The 21,186-nt window shown below is 39.1% G+C and overlaps 2 protein-coding genes across 3 annotated transcripts; one reads left to right on the forward strand and one right to left on the reverse strand.

Moving 5' to 3' along the window:
• Positions 1-3,911: 3,911 nt before the first annotated feature.
• On the reverse strand, positions 3,912-9,937 carry LOC130548361 (uncharacterized). Of its 2 annotated transcripts, none has more exons than XR_008962016.1 (5): positions 9,552-9,935; positions 8,363-8,679; positions 7,796-8,149; positions 6,194-6,333; positions 3,912-5,617 (listed from the first exon to the last, which is right to left on the reverse strand). XR_008962016.1 is itself a non-coding variant. In XM_057325084.1 (5 exons), exons 1-4 carry the CDS (start codon positions 9,619-9,621, stop codon positions 6,206-6,208), a joined length of 876 nt encoding a protein of 291 aa, XP_057181067.1. In that variant the 5' UTR covers positions 9,622-9,937; the 3' UTR covers positions 3,912-5,617; positions 6,194-6,205. The 2 variants fall into 2 exon arrangements, 1 of the variants encoding a protein (XP_057181067.1); XM_057325084.1 differs by having other exon boundaries at positions 8,356-8,679; positions 9,552-9,937.
• Positions 9,938-15,712: 5,775 nt separating this feature from the next.
• Positions 15,713-19,298, forward strand: LOC130548363 (SLAM family member 6-like). Its single transcript, XM_057325086.1, has 4 exons — positions 15,713-15,781; positions 15,861-16,175; positions 18,639-18,914; positions 19,109-19,298. The coding sequence occupies exons 1-4, from the start codon at positions 15,736-15,738 to the stop codon at positions 19,279-19,281; spliced, it is 810 nt and encodes a 269-aa protein (XP_057181069.1). The 5' UTR covers positions 15,713-15,735; the 3' UTR covers positions 19,282-19,298.
• Positions 19,299-21,186: the final 1,888 nt, after the last annotated feature.

Consider the following 21,186-nt stretch of genomic DNA (forward strand, 5'->3'; position numbering starts at 1 on the left):
TTTTAATGGCAGTAGGAAGAGGATCAGATTGTTGTTTATAAATGATCTACTTCTTTTCAAGGCCTTTTCTTATGAGGTCTACTTATGACGTTCGCGTGTTTTTTTACTTTCAAAAACATAAAAATCAATAAGTTAAAGGATATTTTCTACTCGGGTTTTGAGGCCGGCTCGACAAACGCTCGGTTTTAATGGGCGTGCGCCATTCCTATCGCATCCAATATTGACGGCACAGCACTGCTTTTTAATTTGAGTCTCTCCGCAAATCCAGCGTCGACCCTTGTTAGAGAAGCTGTTCCAGAGAAAAATATGACTGAACACAATAATCTAACTGAATGACCAGAGAAAGATTCTCAAAAAGCATTCGACATCTCAAAGTCATCTTTATTTAATAACTGTACCTTATCATATTGTAAACTACATATCACGTAAAGTTTGAACAGCATTAAACACATCATGACACATGTTTGTGAAGATCAAGTTGAAGAGCTACACAGGAAACTCACTGGAACTCAGAGAGACAAAAAACATTCAGCGTTGGGTTATTTATGTTACCCAATAGCTATGGGTTTATTTCTGGGTTTATTAAAATCGGCGTGACATCGACATTTAAAAGTCACCATAAAATCAAACTTCGGTAAAATGTATTATGTTACACAATATATACAGTATATGATTAATCCATGCAGGTTGTTTTTGATCAAACTTGGCCTCATATTCTTTATCAAAGTCATTACACATGCACAGCGTCTCAGCGTGATGGCCAGGCTCTTCCAAAGTACCAATCAACTTCTGAAGATCTCAGTTCGGCCATACACTTTCCTCCTTTCAGAAACAGTTTCAGGAACAAAAAATACAACACTTTACATTATATCTCGACAAAATCGTTGTTTCATAACTCAATGCATTGGGTTAAAATAACCCAACAAGGGCACAGTGCTGGTTCAACCCATCACTGGGTTATCTGTTGGGTCATTTTTAAGCCAGCTGGTTTAGGTCAGGGGTGTGAAATGAGAAACAAGAAACTGTGACCACAAGTCTGAAGACAAAAATAAAAGCGAGAACTGCGCAATACAGTTTGGCAGGGCTGGACTGGGAAGAAAAATCGGCCCTGGCATTTTTAGGCCTGCATCAGCCCTCCTCTGAATCTGTTGACGGGGGGGGGGGATGGGGGGTGGTCTTTTGCATTCGAGTTGCGTGCATTCGCATTTATAATACGTCCATCTATGCGGCCAATGCCTCCGTTAGCGGTCCGTTACAGCCCCATACGTTAGCGGCCACCGCCTCCGTTCCGGTCCCATACGTTAGCGGCCCACCGGGAAAACGCCCGGTACACCAGATGGCCAGTCCGCCCCTGGGCAGGTGCATTTAGACAGCTGTGTGTTTGTGTGAATAAGTGCGTTTGTCGTTCTGCTTGTTTGTGTGTGAGGTTAACTAATAGCGCACCACTATTTATTTTCGTTTTTATTGAGTTTTTGCAATTAAAACTTGTTTTCCGTCTGCATTGAGTCCATTGATCTAGACTCTAGAGCCTTATGATCTGTGCGATGTGGGAAAACATGGAAGGAATCACGAAAGCGGAATTCTACTGTTTTCTGCTTGTTCTGCGTGTCAATAAGTGAACGAGTTGCACACTTTAACATATTACACGTGCGACTCTCATGGATTTGTCTGTATCTCATAACCAGGACATGAAAATAAACTTCATCCAGAGAGTTGTTCTAAGCAGTGGTGTAGTAGCCCAAGTCAGGTCCGGGCCCATATGCAACATTTTTAACAGGCTTTAATCTTTTTAAAGCTTTTGTTTTCGTCAGCTATAAAAAGCAGATTCATGTCTGTGGTTTGTGGTGAATGATTCTCCGAATCCTGCAAACCAACTTCCATCTAAACCACTGCGGTCATCTGCTGTCAGCCCAACATCTCCACATAAACAACATTTATTGCCAAAGTGGTTGCTAAATTACTCTCAGTTTTTACTACACTCTAAAAACGGTTATTTTTGGAACAACACATTTTGTGTTACTTTTAACACACAACTTGTCCCTTTCATTTATTTAAAACAAAATCAATGCATAATGTGTTAAAATCCACAACACAAACAGTGTGTTAATCATTAACACATGATTTATTTTTGATAGAGTAGATTGTTGTTTTCTGGCCCAAATCAAAAGAGGCCACATCCACAAGTCTCTATTCTCATTATTTAAATCAATAATGTTAAACTAAATTGCAAATGCAGAACACTGAGATCTTATCTCATTTCACACGTCTCCCTCACAACACATTTATATATATTAACTAGAAAGATACAAATATAATCAGATAAAGAAAAAGACTGAGAGGCGCAAAGCAGAAGCAGAAGACAGAGGAACTACTATCATTATTTATTGATCTGTCTGCTCAAATAAACACAACTGAGGCCTTCGGGAACTCAACTAAAATATTGATAGATTATTACTGATGTAAACATGTTAAGAATGTGTCAGAGAGAAAGGTGAAACAGCGGCCTTTGTGCGTATGATGCCACTAATGACTAAATGTTTACCTATTAACTTAAACTTTAAGGTGGGTATTTCTGATACAGCTGTTATTGAAATCGACAAAACAAAACTTGCATTGCTCCGCCCTCAAACGTCATCACTCTTTCTGCAGTCTTTCTAATGCCCGCTTGCTCACTTCCCGCCCCTTACTGCTGATTGGCTACAAGTTTGTTTTGGTACTAGGCCCGACTCAGTTTTCTTTAGTGTTTTCAGAAATCGGTTACCCCGCCTTTAATTTAGCCGCTGCTGGTAACCTTTAGTTTACGTTTTGGTTTTATTGTGTATTCATTTGATGCATGTGAACAAATAGTGATAAAACAAATAATAACATCTGAGAAACGTCCTAGAAAGAGCAGTTTTACATCCATTCTAAATCATAAACATCTTACAGACGTCTTCTCAACGTATGGCAACTGACAGCAGACATCTCAGAGACATCAAAAAGACGTCTGTGTGCTATCAGGAAGGAATAGTGGAGCTCATGTGTATAATGATCTGGAGCGCTAACTGTTTTATAAATAACATGTAATATAACAACCTCTAGAACAGTGGTTCTCAAACTGGGGGCCGTTGCTCCCTGGGGGGGCCAAGATGGATCCAGGGGGGCCACAATCAAAACACCAGAAAAATGACACCACCAACCAAAAGAATTGAGGTTCCAGCATTGTATAACTGAATGTTTTTGGTATAATTAAAATTTTAAGTTTAAGATTATAAGTCTTTATATGGGGGGCCGCAAAGCGATGCACTTAACACAAAGGGGGCCTTACAACGAAAAGGTTTGAGAACCACTGCTCTAGAATCATCCTGACCTATGGGATATAAATGAACAATGTAACATCCTTCATCTGCTAATTCAGAATTTATGAATATAAAGCCTTCAGTTTAAAATAAGTTGATGGTTGTGTTCATCAAAGCTACATTTAACCAAAAGTCCAGCGGTACAGTGAACAGGCCAGCGGTTACTCTTAATGCAGATTACACTGCAGCGCCATCTTGTGCTTAAAGATGGAAGTACACTGAAAACGATTTCTACATTATTTATTACGCCAAGAATTTTGTGAAACAGGAGGATTTGTAAAATGAGAATTACGAAAAATAATGTTATTTCTCCATGGGCAGATTCTATGTCTGTGTGTAAAAACTGTACATTCTGCATTAAGACATTTTCTACTGAAGAACATTTATGTGCCAACAAAAAGAACCACAGACTTCAATTGACATTTTATTTATTTATTAATAATGATAATGACATACATTTTTTATTTATATTTGTTTATTTAAAAACACATCCAGAAAACCAAATAAGGAACAAAAGATTCACAATATTTTTGATTAAAAGTCATTTTGCCGGATGCTTATATAAAGCTACTGTGTATACTTAAAAACTGGAATAATACAAAGTGAAAAGATGCATGCAAACTAGAATACAAAAAATACACAAAAATAATAGTTATAGAATATTTTTATTTCTAATCAAGCAAGTTAGACTACAAAAACTTAATTAAGTTCACAATTTTACATTCATGTCAGAACAATTTTCTTAAGAAAAACACTGGAGTAACAAAAATATTAAAAGGATAATAGTAAAAGAATATTTACTTTAACAATAATCTTTTTGTGGTTATATAAATGTGTATAAGAAGATAGACTGCAGGTGTTCACACAACTCTTCACACACCGTATCGGTTATTTCTCATCAGATATTACAGCAGTACTGTTTACAATAACAAAATTTCACAAATATTATATATTTCATACTCAATATTATTTTATCATATTATTCTACAGCACAAAGTTCATCACAAACATCAGCGCAGTGATTTCACCATTACATTTTCAAGTGCAACAGGCCAAACACTTTATGAAGAATTGCTGAAAGAACAGAAACAATTTCGGCCAATCCAGCAAATTCATTTAAAAGCTCACAATACAGCACAAAAGTGATACCATATTCTACAGTACAAGGTTACGCACCAACATCAACTGTTTTTCTCTCGTTTTTCAAGTGCAAAGAGGTGAGCTGATCAGTTAAGTGCTACATGACGTTTTGTAAATCTGTACTGAGAGTCTGTATTCACATGAACAATTTTACATTCAGATCTGATCAGAGACACAGATAAAAGGAATATTTGATGAACATAATTGTAGGTGCGTGAGTACCAATTTTGGCTTTGCCTTTGACACGTTGTTTGCACTTGAATGGAAACAAAATGGACATTCACTGTAAACAAAATTGGATATTCCAATTCATTTATTGTGTCCGCTTCTGTCAAAATGATTCAATGACAGCAAAAACAATAAAGAAATAAAGCATCTCTGCTCAAATCCATAAGGCAAACGACAACGACAAAGTCAACGACAAGGGTCAAAAAGTTTGTTTGACCTTCGTCTCACACACACCTGCTAGTGGTGGAGGGTAACATAATACCTTAGAAAAGTTTACCTACAATAATATTTAAGCAAAATTATTCTAGGCATGTACAATGTACATAAAAGACAAAAAAAACTTTGACAATAAAGGCATTAAAATCAAGATGTTGAAGACGGTAGATGTTCACACAGATCTTCATATCTGATATTTCTCATCATCAGACATTAGATCAATACTGTCTATAATTGCACAATATCAAACACATGAGAGTCAAACTGATAATATGATGTGTGGTGAGCATCAGATATACAAAACATAAAAATAGTCAGATTCTGATCATTGATCAGTGTCAACGGCAAATAAATAAAGTTTGACTCCCTGTTTATCAAAAACTTGTAAACTGATGTGAATGTAGCATTTTTTTTTCAAGCTTTTTTACCTTTATATTTCCAGAGGACAGTGGAGAGAGACAGGAAGCTACAGGGGAAGAGAGAAGGCAGTGGGATGGGGAATGGACGACGAGTCGGGACCCGAACTCAGGTCACCCAAAGCGTAGTTGCACTACATGTCTAGAACGTTGTCCACACGATGAGGGATGAGGGATGTTGATGAGGGATGTTGATGAGGGATGTTGAGGTCCTCGCCGATCAAACAACATGCTTCACTCAGTAAAGACCAGATTCAGCTTCTCTGATTCCTGCTGCATCTGTCAAATAAAACAGAATTAGAAACAGAATACAAATTCTACTCACACAAACATAACATCTTATTGATATTAAATACGATCAAATACACTTGAGCTACTTATCTATGTCAATAACACGGCATTGAGAGCATGTCTCTTTCCTGTACAGCCGTGTTCATTGTTTTGATGTTGAGACGTCCATTAACATCATTAACGCACGTTAAACCACAAAAACTATTAAGCCCACACTAAATAAATAACATTACAGTAAATAACATTTGTCTACATAACGTTTGTGCTGCAAGCCTTTAAAAAAAGCCTTTTAAAGCTTAAAGTGTAAAAACAGACCAAATTGTGCTTCAGTTCAGTGTACATGAATTGCAGAAGTTTGTGGAGAAGAATACAACATCAATCTATACGTATATAGGAATTATTAGGTTCTATCTGACATTTTTGACAAAACTGAGCATTCATATTCTGTGACTTGTTTATATGTGATGATTTTTCTTTACATTGTGTACATTTTTTGAATCGAAGGAATGATTTCACATATGTAATAGGTCTCGTCTCGCTGTATTAACTGTAAGTTAAACTTACCTTTTATCTGTCTTAGACCAGGGATGTTGTGACGACATAGATACACAGCAATAACCAGCAGCACCAGCAGCCAGCAGCACCAGCAGGGGAGGCAGCAGCAAGGGAGGCACCAGCAGCACCAGCAGAGGAGGCACCAGCAGCTTAACATGTGCCACGAGAGAGAGAGAGAGAGAGAGAGAGAGAGACAAGATCCAATTTAAATGCACAAGAGTTTGGTTCCAAAATGAGATAACTCCGTTGATGAAATATTTTTAAAAATCATGTTTTTTCATGGTCCATTCCAATTAATATAAATCGAACTGCAGTTGGTTTGTTTTGATTGAACCCATAACAACTCGAATACAGCTAACTAACACAATAAAAACATAATAACATAATAAAAAACTGGATTTTTGATTTTTTTCTCATTTTCAGAATCTGAAAGAGCTTTATTGCCAAGTATGTTTGCACATACAAGGAATTTGTTTTGGTGACAGGAGCATCCAGAACACAGAGACCATAACACAATATACAGTAAACAGATGATTTAAATAAGGGCCTATGGGTATAAAAGAAATGATACAATAAACATAAGATAAAGATATAGAGAGTAAAGCTATGTGTTGTGTACAAGTAAAAAATAGGAATAGACTATTGTAGTACAAGGTATGTGCTATATGCAGCAGAATGAAATATCATTTACAGAAAATGTTGTATATAAATAGATAGTGTATTATCTGGAGGATATCATTCATATTGCACTTAATCTTGTCACTATAATCACTTATTGACCTCGTTTGAGCATTTATGATTTAAAACGTGATTACTGTGTGGACTCATAAACATGAACACAGACGGATTTTTGCTGTTCAACGAAAGTGACTGCTGGCGTGTAGTTTTAAGTGGTCGAGTTCACTCACTATTACATAGTTTTTGTTGTCTGCCAACAGAAACCGAAAATTAAGTCATTAAGAACCTATTTGTTGTCCATTTGACAGACCGTTCATATCATAAGCTATAGCGCACACGTAAACCACATTACGGTGTCCTTTAGCCATAGGAAGTGATGGTTGAAACGGGAATCAAACCTGGATCTCCCACATAGAAGCGAGTGGCTCTGCACCGTCCTACAGAGAGCACCTCACAAATGCACGGAGCACGTGCTGAAAAGGCTCCTCGCCATTTTGAATGGCGCCCATGTGAAAGAATAATCACAACATGTGCTTACACATGACGTGCCATGACAATGAGGGCTTACTCACGTGTGAAAATACAGCACGGGGTCTGCTCGCGAACAAGAAGCGTCTCATTGCGAGAAACGGCTGAATTACACAGCATATATACAAGGCAAAACCTTTGGAAGAGGGTCTGCTCATTGTGTGAGAAGCGGCCGAAATATGCTTCGTTACATAGCAGGCCGCTGCACTGGGGGCTGCTCATGTACGTGTGCACACTGTGGGGTGGTCTGCCCCACTCCTCGTGGTCTCCTGACCAGTTGATGCGCTGACCGAGCCTCGAAGGAGGGGCGGATCTCGGCTATAGGTGCTCATCACCTCGTGCTCTGTAACCCCGAGCAGCAGCATCTGATACTAACTATTACTATAAGAAAACTGAGATACTCACCTTTGAGAGAAAAATTGAATGTCTTGTATAATGTCTGATTGTTGCTGCAGATCTGTAGTTTATAAAGTCCAGCATCTGTAGCTGTGGTGTTTGTGATGGTGAGAGATCCGGTCTGATCATCCAGCTTCAGTCTGCCTCTGAACATCCCATCAAGAACATCATAATATATTGGACTCTTATTGTCTTCTTGATCATCTTTAGCTATGAGAAGACCTTCATCTCCAAACCTCCACAGTATCAGAGTACTGTTTTGTGTTTGGACATCAGTGTGTAGAGTCACAGATTCTCCCTCACTCACTGACACTGACACTGACTTCACTTCACCCACTTCACCACCCAGAACACGAGGAGATTCTACAACACAGAGTCACAGACAGAGATGACGTGTATCACACAGAATGTACAGCTCTGTCATCTGTCATGTTTTGTGGTCTGGGGTTGTCAGAACAATATTATTTGTATGATGAACATTAAATCATACATTCAGTTTAAATTTTAAAGTGAGAGCAAACTGCAAGACATCTCAATTACATACAGTACATAAATACATTCATGCTCACCGCTTACAGTAACGCTGAAGTTCTTGTATGTTGTTCCATTGAGTAAGTTGAGATCTGCTTGATATCGTCCAGTGTGTTTGACTCTCGTGTTGTTGATGGTCAGATCTCCAGTCTGATTATTCACCTGCAGTCTGCCTCTGAATCTCACATCATCATCATGAACAACAATGGTCTTATTATCATATATTGTAACTAGACTAATATTGGAGTCCTCTTCTCCAACTCTCCATATTATCCTTGTGACTCCCTTCAAATCAGTGAGATCAGTGTGTAGAATAACAGAATGTCCCTCCATCACTGACATCACTTCATCACCAAACACACCTGAACAACACAAACACACAACTGGAGTTCAGAGAAAAAACCTGTTATACTGGTGGAAGTGATAAATGATAGATGTGTGAGAGAAAAATGAGCTTATTTAGCAAAACTATAAAAAGAAGATGTGGCAGCTCATCTTTAATTCTAAGAATAATTGTTGCACACAGGTTTGACTGCAACAGAGAACTGAGAATTATGGAATTTAAGAAAATAATTACGTCACAAATGCAAAACACAGATATGAAGGAGTGTGATCTAAATGCGTGCACATGTACAGCCAAAGAGAAAAGAAGAAATGGAGAGATTTTATGTTCACTGAGTCTTCAGAATGTTTCAATAATGCCTTCTCAAGTTCAAGAACAATCTAACTAGGTGTGTCTTATGGCATGCTTCAGTCAAATTAAACTGGATTCCATAACTGAACTGAAGCTTTGTATTATAGCATAGTGTCACGTTTAATATAAAACATTAGAACAACAAGATGCATTTCACTGAACTCCCCCAAAAAATGGCTGCTGATAAAACACATTTGGTTTGGCTGAATAAAGACTGTTCCTGGGTCAGATGTCAATGTCAGATCGAATGGGCTCATCCACTTACACATTTATATATATGTATTGTTGTATTGGTCCAACATGGCACTGTGTAATTTGTTCTAATAATTTCCCACTTAGACAAGCGTTTGTGTCAGAAATATACGATGTCAATCAAAATAAAAAATCACCACACCTGGCAACACCAAACCCATCAGCAAAACTTAAAAAAAAAAAAAGATATTAAACTCTCTGTACAGGACACCACTCCATAATGCGCACTTCTGTTTTTCAGTGAAGTGAAAACTAAAGTGTTGTAGAAAAGTTTCTAAATGAACTTACCGTTGAAACGAGATGAGATGATAAAGAGTAAACAGATTGTCTTCATGTTGTTGTAGATGTTTGAATTCATAAAGATGATCGGTAAAGTGTTCAGTGTTTCATCTCATAAATGCACTGACTGACAGAAAAACGACAAACAAACAAACTAAACTAAACTAAATCTACACTCGAGCGATAGTGATACTTACAGATGAAGATTAACAGATGAATGAATTCATATGACGAATTCCTACAACGATGGGGACGAAATGCTCCACGTTGTCCAAAATTGTGGAATGATTTCTTTTCCCAGCACTGCTGGAAAACTCATTTGAATGGGAAGTGATTTTCTCCAGTCCAGATGTTCAGTGTGGGAAACTGTTAGCAGATTCTGGAGGATGTTCGCAGTGGAAAGGATTGTGCAGTTTTAAGTGGTCGAGTTCACTCACTATTACATGCGTTTTTTGTTGTCTGCCAACAGAAATAGATAAATAACAAAATGAGAGTTAGAAAGAGAAAGAGCTTTCTTACACACACAAGGGTTTTGTCTCGGTAACAGGAGCTTCCAATGCAGTAGTAAAGACATACAGTAGAAAAAAGTGCAGACATAATAGGAATTATATTAAAAGAAGGAAATATATTAACATAAATATACAAAAAAAAAAACAAGAAAAATAATAAATACCTTATAGGTACATTTTCTGAAGAAAATGTGAATGGTGCTTGCCGTGGAAACTCGGATGCTAACATGTTTTTACATCAAGTAACCATGATTACACATGATGTTAGCATGTTTTAATATGATGTTAACATGCATTAGCATGACGCTACCATGAGGTTAACACGATTAGCATGTTGCTAGCATGACTTTAACACCATAGATATACAGAGGGTGTGCACATGACATCACTTTCCCGCCGGAACACGTCGCCTTGAGTGGCAAAACAGCAAAATGGATGCTTTCAATATCAGGAAAAGCAATTCCTGTTAGTGTGGACACTGAAAATTCCAACATTTCAGCGTCCAAGGACACCTGGTTCCTTTGTAAGTCATAAGGATCACTGTAGATTCCAACTGCTTTTAGTTTTAGCAAATCATTTTGTGTTTCAGTCCTGTTTTTTTCTATCTCCTATTGAAAGCAGCCTGAGTGTTTTGCCACTCAAGGTAGCGTGTCCCGGCGTCAGTGGTGTAAAGTATTGGAGTAAGTGTAATTAGTTACTGTACTTAAGTATCTTTTCGGCTACTTTGTAGTTGTACTGAGTATTACATTTACATTTAGTCATTTAGCAGACGCTTTTATCCAAAGCGACTTACAAAGAGTTTAAGGAGCAATAAGCGATATGTCATACAGGAGCAATAATGCAATAGGTGCCAATACAAAGTTACTGGTTTCAACAAAAGCTAGACCACTACGTGTTGAGAGAAAGAGAGAGGGTTAGTTTTTTTTCTCATTTGTCTGTCAAGTATTCACAGAAGAGATGGGTTTCAAGTAGTTTTTGAATGTTGTGAGAGATGTGGTTGACCGGACCGAGTTAGGAAGATTGTTCCACCAGGAAGGAGTTGTGAATGAGAATGAGCGGGAAAGCGATTTACTGCCCTTATGGGAAGGCAATACAAGACACCGCTGGTTTGCTGAACGCAGGGTTCTTGATGGGGTGTAGGAGTGTAGGAGGGTGTGAAAGTATGCCGGTGCAGATCCAGTGATAGCCCTGTAGGAGTTGTGCAGCATGTTCAGTGAGATAGGGTCTAACCTTTCTAATGTTGAATAAGGCATATCGGCATTACTGCGTTGTCTTTGCAATGTGATCATTGAAGGACAGCTGTTCATCAAATATGACTCTGAGGTTCCTGGCGGTTTTGGAAGGAGTGATTGTGGTATTGCCAAGTTGGATGGTGAGATCGTGTTGCACCGTGGCGTGTGCCAGAAAGACGAGTAGTTCTGTCTTGGCCGGGTTCAGCTGGAGGTTATGTTCTTTCATCTAAGCCGAGATGTCCTCTAGGCAGGCTGTATGCGAGCTGCTACAGTGGTATCGTCTGGGTGAAACGAGATGTAAATCTGGGTGTCGTCAGCATAACAGTGATAGGAGAAGCCGTGTGCCCATATGATGGGTCCCAGGGATGTCGTGTAGATGGAAAAAAGCAGCGGTCCAAGCACTGATCCCTGCGGGACCCCAGTGATCATGTGGTGAGCAGAGCCTCTCCATGACACCCTGAAGGATCTGCCGGAGAGGTAGGATTTGAACCAGCGGAGAGGAGAGCCTGAGATTCCTAGTGATGACAGGGTTGCTAGCAGTATCTGGTGATTGACAGTGTCAAACGCTGCAGATAGGTCTAGCAGAATCAGGACCGAGGATTTAGATTCCGCCTTGGCTAGCCGCAGTGCTTCTGTGACCGATAGCAGTGCAGTCTCAATGGAGTGGTTTGTTTAAAAGCCAGACTGTTTGTCATCCAGTAGTTTGTTCTGGGATAGGTAGGAAGACACCTGGTTGAAAACTGCCCTTTCAAGTGTTTTTGCAAAAAACGGGAGGAGAGAGACAGGTCTGTAACTGTCGGTAGTAGAGGGGTCCAACGTGGGTTTCTTCAGTAGGGGCGTGACCTGGGCCTGTTTGAATGTGGATGGAAAAGTGCCGGTGAGCAGGGAGGTGTTGATGATGTGTGTGAGTGCAGGTGTGAGTGTGCTGGATGTGGCCTGAAGGAGATGGGAGGGGATTGGGTCAAGGGGACAGGTGGTGGGGTGGCTGGAGAGAAGTCTGGTGACTTCAGTGTCAGTCAGTGGGGTTAAAGAGGAGAGTTCAATGTTTGAAGTGAGGGAGGTGTGTACTGAGGTCTGAGGTGCTGAGAATTGTTCGCTGATGGATGATGTTTTCTCAGTGAAAAATACAGCGAAGTCCTGAAGTGGGTGGGGGAGGAGGGGGGCAAAGAAGAGAGTTAAACGTCTTGAAAAGCTGCCGAGTGTTAGGTGCATTGCTCACATTTTGCATGGCACCTATCTTTCTTTGCAGCAGTTTATTTTTTGCTACAGAAGAATTAATATTGCCATTTACAGGGCATTGAAGGTACTATAATCTTGTGGATTTTCTCTAACTTACTAAAACTTGTCAATAGTGCTTCTTTATGTGAATACGAGTGCATTATCAGGTAGTTGTCAATCCTTGACGGTTTATATGTGAAATGAGGACATGACTGCAGCCGGCGATGAGGCCAAAAACAGCATGTCCAGTGAAAAAAGGCTTTTAATCTTTTAATTTTACTTAACATTATTTTATTTATCCGTTATATTGAAGAGACCTTTTTGAAGGAGTTTGGTTTACTTATGAGCACGAGTGAGACTTATGAGAAACGAACTTTAACCCCCATGTATTTGTATTTATAGTATTTAGTATTTGTATTTACAGATATGTGTATTTATATACAGATGTACGGTATAAGATGTGTACATTTGCCATGTTTTGTGTCAATGCACAGATATGATGTGCAGTTTTGATGAGACAATGTACAGCTTAGTTGTTTAGACTTAATATAGCCTGAAGGAAAAACAGTTTTTGTGCCTTGCTGTTCTGGTGTTTGGAAAGCTGCATGTGTGAGTCAGCAGGCAAAAATGGCCATGTGTTTGTTTGGATTGGAGAAGAGACCGCGGGTACGCTGCCAAAGTGGGAATGGGTGGATATCATATATCTAGCTAAGAAATAATTGTGCATGAGACCAGCCAAGAATAAGAGCAAATACAAAGTCTGGCTTTTGAACATGTGTGAATTAAATCTTTGTTCTTTTCAATCTAAACCTTTTCTTTTCATAATTTTTCTTTGTCTGAAGTCCATATGCACGTGTCCAACTTTGTACATATGTGTTCTTTCACTCGCCCCCCACTTACGTTTCCCACCTAAGTTTAACTCTCTAACCATTAGGCCACTGCTGCCCAAAGGGTGAGGGGAGGGTGATCCAACTCGCCAAATATCCAGTTTAACAGACGAATGGAAACCATCTGCAGACAAGAGCTGGAACTGTGTTTACATTTTGACCAAAGAGTGTACTTGAGTCATTAGGAGAAGGTGGAATGAACCAAGACGGCTCAATCTCTCTGTGTCTTGATGATTCTTACAGATGTGTGCTCAAGAATCCCATCTCAAACCAGACTAAACATCTAAAAATGACACTGGTGGTTTACATCATTAAAAGAAAAACGAAATGCATCTCTTTTATTCCCTGAAGTATTGGCCACAGAAACTAAAAGTGATGAACACATTTTTAATGTTAACATCTTAAAAAAACCTTTTGAAAAATGCATTGTGTCACGATCACACGTGGGAGAAGAACCCAATTGCCGGCAGGCAGTGATGAAGGGGTTAACAAACAAAACTTTAATAACAAATGAAACACCCACGAGGGGAAAAAACTAAACAGAGGCCAATACAAAAAAAACTTCTTAGACGGGGAGCAGGAGCAGGAACAAGGCACGAGACTGGGTAAGAACAACAAGCACGAAACATATACACACCAGAGACAACGAAGGAGCACAGGACAATGAAACACGAGGGCATTTATAGGGGAACAAACAAAGGAAGATAACGAGGGGCAGGTGAGAAACATAAGACACGGCAGGGAGGCAATACATGAAACGAGAGGGCGGGGCCAATGACAAGACACGAGAAAGCACATGAGATGTAAAAACATAAACAACTCATGGCTTTCTCACATAAAACCTAAGGACTCTGTCCCGATCCTGCCACACGACTAGAAATTCAGAAACAAGAGGGCAGGACCGTGACACATTGTTAAGGGCTCTTAGAAGCAGCCATGTGTTGATGTCACTTTCTTCATCATGTTCGTTTCACATCTGTGTTCTGCGGTTGATGTCTCAATTCTTCGTCATTTTATAACATGTAAATAATTCATAGTATTTGTAGATAAAGTAGATAGAGATAAATTTAATAGTAATTCATGGATGCTACAGTTCAAAAGAGTGTGAGAGTTCTGTTCATTAAAGTTGCATTTAAATAATCAAAAGTCCACCGTTGGATTTAAAGTCCTCAACATTTACACACATATTCATCTTCATATTTACAACGGCATATGTCAGGATTTAAAAACACACCTGATGGATGAACAGTCCAGCGGTGTCTCCAAATGTAGAGTACACTGCAACGCTATCTAGTGGTTACACACAGAAAACGAATCATTTTATTAAATAACAATTCATGGAAACAGCATGATAATGACACGGCCATACAGTAGCACTTCACATTTAGCTCTTAATCGTCCAGCAGTTCTCTTATGGTTTTCCACTTAAACCAGTTTTGCAGAGATCACAGTCCAGACTCCGTCTGGTGAAAGATGTTTAGTGTGGACAGCAGGGGGCGCTCGCAGTGCAGTCTTTGTGATGGAGATGTCTTAGTCAGCAGGCGAATTGGAACGCAGGGAGTCATGGGCTTCTTGTTACTCTCTTATATGTATTGTGTATATCAGTGTGTGCTTCATTGCACCCAAGGAGTTGTGTTCACTGAACCACTACAGACCAACACTTCCATCTTCCATGCACGCAAAAATCTAACTTTAGCGTACGTATTTCACGATAATGCAACGCGCGTGTTATTTATACGCAATTCATGAGACTGGACTCCAACATCCTCTCTACCTGTGGAGGTGGAATATCAGGCTCTCCGCCATTAAACAAAATAAAATAAAATAATTTCTTAATATTCGGCAGTGTTTTTGTTTATGAACCATTTTTATGTTAAGAAATTAAAGTCTTTGAGTGCTTCTCAAACGGAAGGCTTCACCCTAGTGAGGCTGTTTGTCTTTCTGTAATAATAAAGTGAAAATATAGTGTTTTTCTGTCCCAATTATTATTTACATTTACGCATTTAGCGGAAGCTTTTATTCCAAAGCGACGTACATTGCGTTCAAGTTACGCATTTATTTACCGCACTCTGTCAAGAGTTCCTCAGTGACGTCATTGTCTGTAAGTCCCTTAATCAAACAGCGTGTGGCGCACTTGGGCGTCTTTAGTTCACTTCATTTTTTGGCTTGAGGTTCATCATCTATGCTTATGGCAGGACTACCCCCCATCCCCCCCACCCCCGTTCACACTTATAGAGCGACTGCTTTAGTGAGGTGTCACATTCACACATTCGTGTTCTTGTGTAACCTTCTTCATAATTTCTGAACTGTTATTATTTTTCATCTATTCTGTGAGCTGCTGAAGAAAATGTCCGATGTGATTTTGTTCTGTTTGTGTTTGTGGAGTCTGTCTGGTGAGTTTATGTTACATTAACGCAGATGAGCACAAAGCATCCTAACATGACTTCAAAACAAGTGTTCTTTACTTTTCAGATGTGTTTTGTGTGTCAGTGTCAGTGACTGAAGGAGAATCTGTCACTTTATCTGTGAATCTCACTGATCATCAGAGGAAACATGGAATCTCCTGGAAGTTTGGAGCTCAAGGATATCTCATAGCAGAAATCACCAGAGAAAGCCGTATCAGGATATATGAAAATCAAGCCAATGGGAGATTCAGAGGCAGACTGAAGCTGGATCAAACTGGATCTCTCACCATCACGAAGACCAGAATCACACACTCTGGACTTTATGAAGTGACCAACACCAACACCAACGCCAAACTCAAGATATTTAATATTACTGTCTACGGTGAGTGGATATCTGAAACATATATTCACTTAAAATAAGTCTGGTTATTCCCAGTGGCACCCCCAAGGGGTCCCACCATGGACCCCCCCAAAAAGTAACTGGCACCTCATTGGCCCCCCCAACCAGAATGAGATTTTTTAAATATATATATTTTTTATATTAGAATAATAGTATTAATATTTATTAATTAAAATTTACATTATCGAAGCACTATGTAAAAAAATAACTTGTATAATGTGTTATGTAGAATACGATCTCTACCCCTCCTCTCTCGTTTAATCTGCGAAACCGAGACTAATGTCGTCTTTACACATCAAAGGCGGCACAGAAACCGAATCTGAAGCGGCTTAAATCCACGAAAATGAGTATTTACACAGAGCGTTAATGCAGCTCTAAAGCGGCATAAATGCATTTACACAGGAATTAAAATAATGCGAAATAATGGTGAACATAACCACAAAAGCCCAGTTCTAACAATATGCTGATGAAATAATATCTTAAATTAAACAATATAAACTCAATATATATATATACTGACACTAATAATAACAATGCATACTTTAGGATAAAAGCAATAATAGGCTATAAATGCAACATTTTAAATGATTTTCCTAGCTAACACTCTCGGGCACCTCACCGCATATTGAAAGACGCCAAAAGTTGTTTTAAAGAGCCACAAAGTCACTGTCGACCAGGTAAATGAACAGTTCCGATGTTACAGCAAATGTTACCAGATCGTTTTCGTGTATGAAATATTGTCCTCAATGAGATGCGTCTGGAAATATAACGACAATATCCTGCATTTCAATCCTAGCCCGACAAGACCCAAATAATTTATGCTCCTAGGGCCGAGCATCTGTGCACAAACGCTACTGTCCTCACTTTACGATCTGGACCGAAGCACACTTACATTATTATGATGCGAGTGTTTTGAGGTAAACGGTAAGAAAAGCACACACTCTCTCATCACAACACAATGTTAAGTTTGTGATTTATTATGTGTTCGACTTCATGCGTGTGTTGCGGAGACCCATCTGCTTAAGTAACACGAGAGCTTTTCAAATCACTCTGCGACTCCGCATAATGTCCGACAAACCTAATATTTGAAGTAGTTTGAGACGCACAGTAAAACATGTCTGCATGGGATCGTGTCACACGTACAAGTTTTTTTTCCACGAAGGAGAGGAGTTTAAGGAGGAATTTAAACAATGTCATGAGTTCAAATAAAAAATCTGCATGCCCGGCCTGAGTCACAAACAATCATACTCCAAACATTTTTCTAAATTAACTTTAAAAAGAAACGAATAAATGTAATTTGCCATTAAAAACTAATCTAAACTATTTTAATGGCTGAAAACGGTCTCAAAATTTACATCCTGCAAAAAACCTGTGTTGTTATTATTAGCCTAAAACAAATGTGGCTGTGTGTTTTTGGCTTCATCTTCACTCTCTCACTTTCTGCTGACATGACAATGACGTAGTTTAGAGCGGCTTTAATGGGCCTTCATTTACACTAAACCTGAGCCGCATCTGAGTCGCCTTTGATACTAGGGTCTGAGGAGGGTCAGAGGCGGCATATTTTAGATCGGCTTTCGTGCGGCATTGCGTCTTTACACAGAAATTTAATCCGCCACAGAGACGCCTTAACTCGCCTGTGTAAAGACGCCTTAATATGCGCACAGCAGCCGCAGTACCACGCACGTGACGTCATGTTTGCTCCTGTTCAGTCAGCACGCATGAAAGGGGTAGATGGTTGGACACTCACAAACTAGCAAGTAAAATGCGGTTTATTGTATGATAAAACTTATTGTATAAAACTCTAATACGGGTTGGCTAACTGAGATTAAGCTAGTCGCTAAGGCATTGGATTTGAATTTTTCTGATGCTCATACTCGCATTTTGATCGATCACCATACATGTTTGGTTAATACATTACTCCATCAGCTGATCTTTAAATTGTTGGATTTGCAGTTTTTGGCAACTATTACTATCATATTTTTTTATAGTCAAATATATGTAGAACAGTTAGCGAATTAGCATGTATCGATCAAACACTGAAAATATTAGTAAATTAAATTAGAAATTAAATCGTAAGACTAGTAATAACTTTATATGATCCCAGTAGTATTAATGGCAATGCCAAAACTCTTAACCATTAGATTCAGGCATAATACATTTTTTAAAATGTGCCACCCTAAGATTTGTACTGGCCCCTTTGTGCCACCCCATAAAAACAATCCTGGGGGCGCCACTGGTTATTCCTAAAACAAATGACCCTGACAGCAGACGTCTATTTGATGTCTGCATTTACATCTGCGATACATCTGCAAGACATAGTTTGTTCATTTGCAAAACGTCTTCGAGACGTCTGCTGTCAGATGTCACACATCTAGAAGACGTCTGTAAGATGTTTGTCAGATGTTTTCCTGATCTTTGTCTGTTATTTTATTTTCTGTTTTTCAGATTATCTGCCTGTTCCTGTCATCACCAATTCTTCAGGATCATCATCAGGCTCAAAATGTGTTGTGTTGTGTTCAGTGATGAATGTGTCACATGTGAGTCTCTCCTGGTACAAAGGAAAGAGTTTATTGTCCAGCATCAGTGTGTCTGAACACAGAGACATCAGCAGCATCTCTCTTCATCTGGAGTGTCTGGATGATTCTTACACATGTGTCATCAACAATTCCATCACAAACCAGACTCAACATCTCAACACTGATGTCTGTCACACGTGTTCAGGTACATCAGCTGTTAGTGTTTATTTACCAATGTGATTGTGTAGTGGTGCACAAAGTTTAACACACATTTGACAATAAATGCACACAAACAACATTCAACTTAGCCATAGTAAACCCACCCCCAACCCAACCCATAATAACTATTGTAATGAATCATGTTTTAGTTTCACTGGTGCTCATTTCCTCTCTCTCAAGGCTTCTGCAGTTGTGGATTAACTGAAGCTGCGATCCGATTGGTCCTCTCTGCCCTGGTGGGCGTGGCTACTGTTGCTGTAATGGTTTCTGACGTCAGATCCAGAAGAGATGGACAGAAGATGGGATCAGAACAGAAGAAGATGGGATCAGACATTCAGATAACTGACCAATGAATGTGTCAGTTGAATGTTAAAACAGCTGAACTTTCTGATAACAATCTGTTAACACTGTTTAAAACACTTGATGAATCTCTCTCTCTCTCTCTCTCAAAGATTAACCTCGAACATTTTTGTCATTTCTTGTCTGTATGGAAACTATTGGCACATTAAACATTCATTTATAGAATATTTTTACACATGTTTTTGTAAAAAGAAATGTATTGTTGATAGGCGAGTTTTTACTGTTTTGGTAATAAAGGCTATTTTTAATGTAGATGTCACGAGAGTGCGTGGAGAAGAACCCAAATGCAGGCAGGCAAAGACGTGGTTAACAAAACACTTCATTCACAAGACAAAAAGGGACAACGCAAACACCCACGATGGGGAAAACACAACTAAGAATATTTATATAAATGGAAAACAAAAACGTCCCTCAAGGGGGCTAAAACGAGAACAAAGAAAAATCTAAACTAACAAGACAAGACACTACCTGGGAAACGAAGACAGATGACGTGGAACGAACTGGATACACGGACACGCCGTAGCATACAAAACGCATAAAACAATCCACCAGCACAAGACAAAGAAACATGAGGGTATATATAGGGAACACAAACGAGGGATAATTAACACGGGGCAGGTGTGGGTAATCAAACACTCAGGGAAAGATCACAAGGAAACGAGAGGAGTGGGGCCAATGACGAGACACGAGAAAACACATGAGAAGTAAAAACAAACAACTCATGGTCTTCTCACATACAACCTAAGGACTCTGCCCCGATCCCGCCACACCAATAGAATTTCATAAACAAGACGGTGGGACCGTGACAGTAGATTGTTGGATTGAGAATGCACGGCACACGATTCGATTTTAAATTAAAATAATAAAACTGTTGCATAGAACTGAGCATTTCTTCTTGTGTTTTAAAGTTTACGATTAAAGAGACAAATGTTAATTGTGGGTGAATGACTCGAATAGAGCTGCTTCCTCCAGAGNGTCGCGTTTGTCCACCGCATCGTTGTCTCGTTTCAGTTCAATTACGTCTCATTTCTGTTAAGACGTGAAGACTGTAGTTTCCTTCTTACCTTGAAATGTAACGGTTGCGTTCCTGAAATAATAAACCTGAAATAATAAATCTTGATGACAAATACGTGACCTCTGGAGGAAGCAGCCTTCGAAGTGAGACGCAGCGGAGGAGTTCAAAAGTTGTCCCAGTTGTTATTTTTGCATTCGTCAAAAGGTATGTGACGTCACCATCACACTCACCATTGACGTTTTGAGGTAAAATTTTGCAGGTGTTATTAGCTTTTCAAAATATTAAGTGTTGGTGAGGTTGTTTTGTGGCGTGGCTGCAATGTTTGTGAAGCGCTTTCGGTTTACTGGGTGCTTAGAATCGAACTGGTCTGAGGAATCACACTGACTGCACACAGATCAACACTCTCATCTTTTCATAAAGATTAGATGTCGTTTTCATTATCAGATTATTATAAGGTTTCTGTTCTTTTATTATTTGAATCTAGGTTGAAGAAAATGTGTGAAGTGATTTGGATCTGTTTGTTCTTGTGGAGTCTGTCTGGTAAGTTAAACATGCGTTTATATACCTTCATATGTTTAGATCAGTGACTCTATATGTGCTGTTAAAGGGATACTTCACCCAAAAATGAAAATTCTGTCATCGTTTACTCATCTTCGAATCGTTCCAAATGTGTATACATGTCTTTGTTCTGATAAACACAGAGAGAAAGATATTTGGGAGAATGCTTTTCCCCCCCAAAATTGCCCCCCATTGACTCCCATAGTAGGAAAAATTACTTTTATCGTTTTTTTTTTTGTTCTGTCAAACTCAAAAGACGACATTTTGAAGAATGTAGGACAGCAAACAGTTCTGGCGCACTTTTGACCACCATTGTATTTTTTAC

This window comes from Triplophysa rosa, linkage group LG25 (genome assembly GCF_024868665.1).
Source record: "Triplophysa rosa linkage group LG25, Trosa_1v2, whole genome shotgun sequence".
Taxonomy (NCBI): Eukaryota; Metazoa; Chordata; class Actinopteri; order Cypriniformes; family Nemacheilidae; genus Triplophysa; species Triplophysa rosa.

Excerpts from the sequence above, each read along its gene's own strand:
- LOC130548361 (XM_057325084.1), bottom strand. The coding sequence starts at position 9,621 with ATGAATTCAAACATCTACAACAACATGAAGACAATCTGTTTACTCTTT. Across the intron at positions 8,680-9,551 it reads CATCTCATCTCGTTTCAACG|GTGTGTTTGGTGATGAAGTG; the intron begins GTAAGTTCATTT and ends TGTGTTGTTCAG. Across the intron at positions 8,150-8,355 it reads CTTCAGCGTTACTGTAAGCG|AATCTCCTCGTGTTCTGGGT; the intron begins GTGAGCATGAAT and ends TCTGTGTTGTAG.
- LOC130548363 (XM_057325086.1), top strand. The coding sequence starts at position 15,736 with ATGTCCGATGTGATTTTGTTCTGTTTGTGTTTGTGGAGTCTGTCTG. Across the intron at positions 15,782-15,860 it reads GTGTTTGTGGAGTCTGTCTG|ATGTGTTTTGTGTGTCAGTG; the intron begins GTGAGTTTATGT and ends TTTACTTTTCAG. Across the intron at positions 16,176-18,638 it reads ATTTAATATTACTGTCTACG|ATTATCTGCCTGTTCCTGTC; the intron begins GTGAGTGGATAT and ends TCTGTTTTTCAG.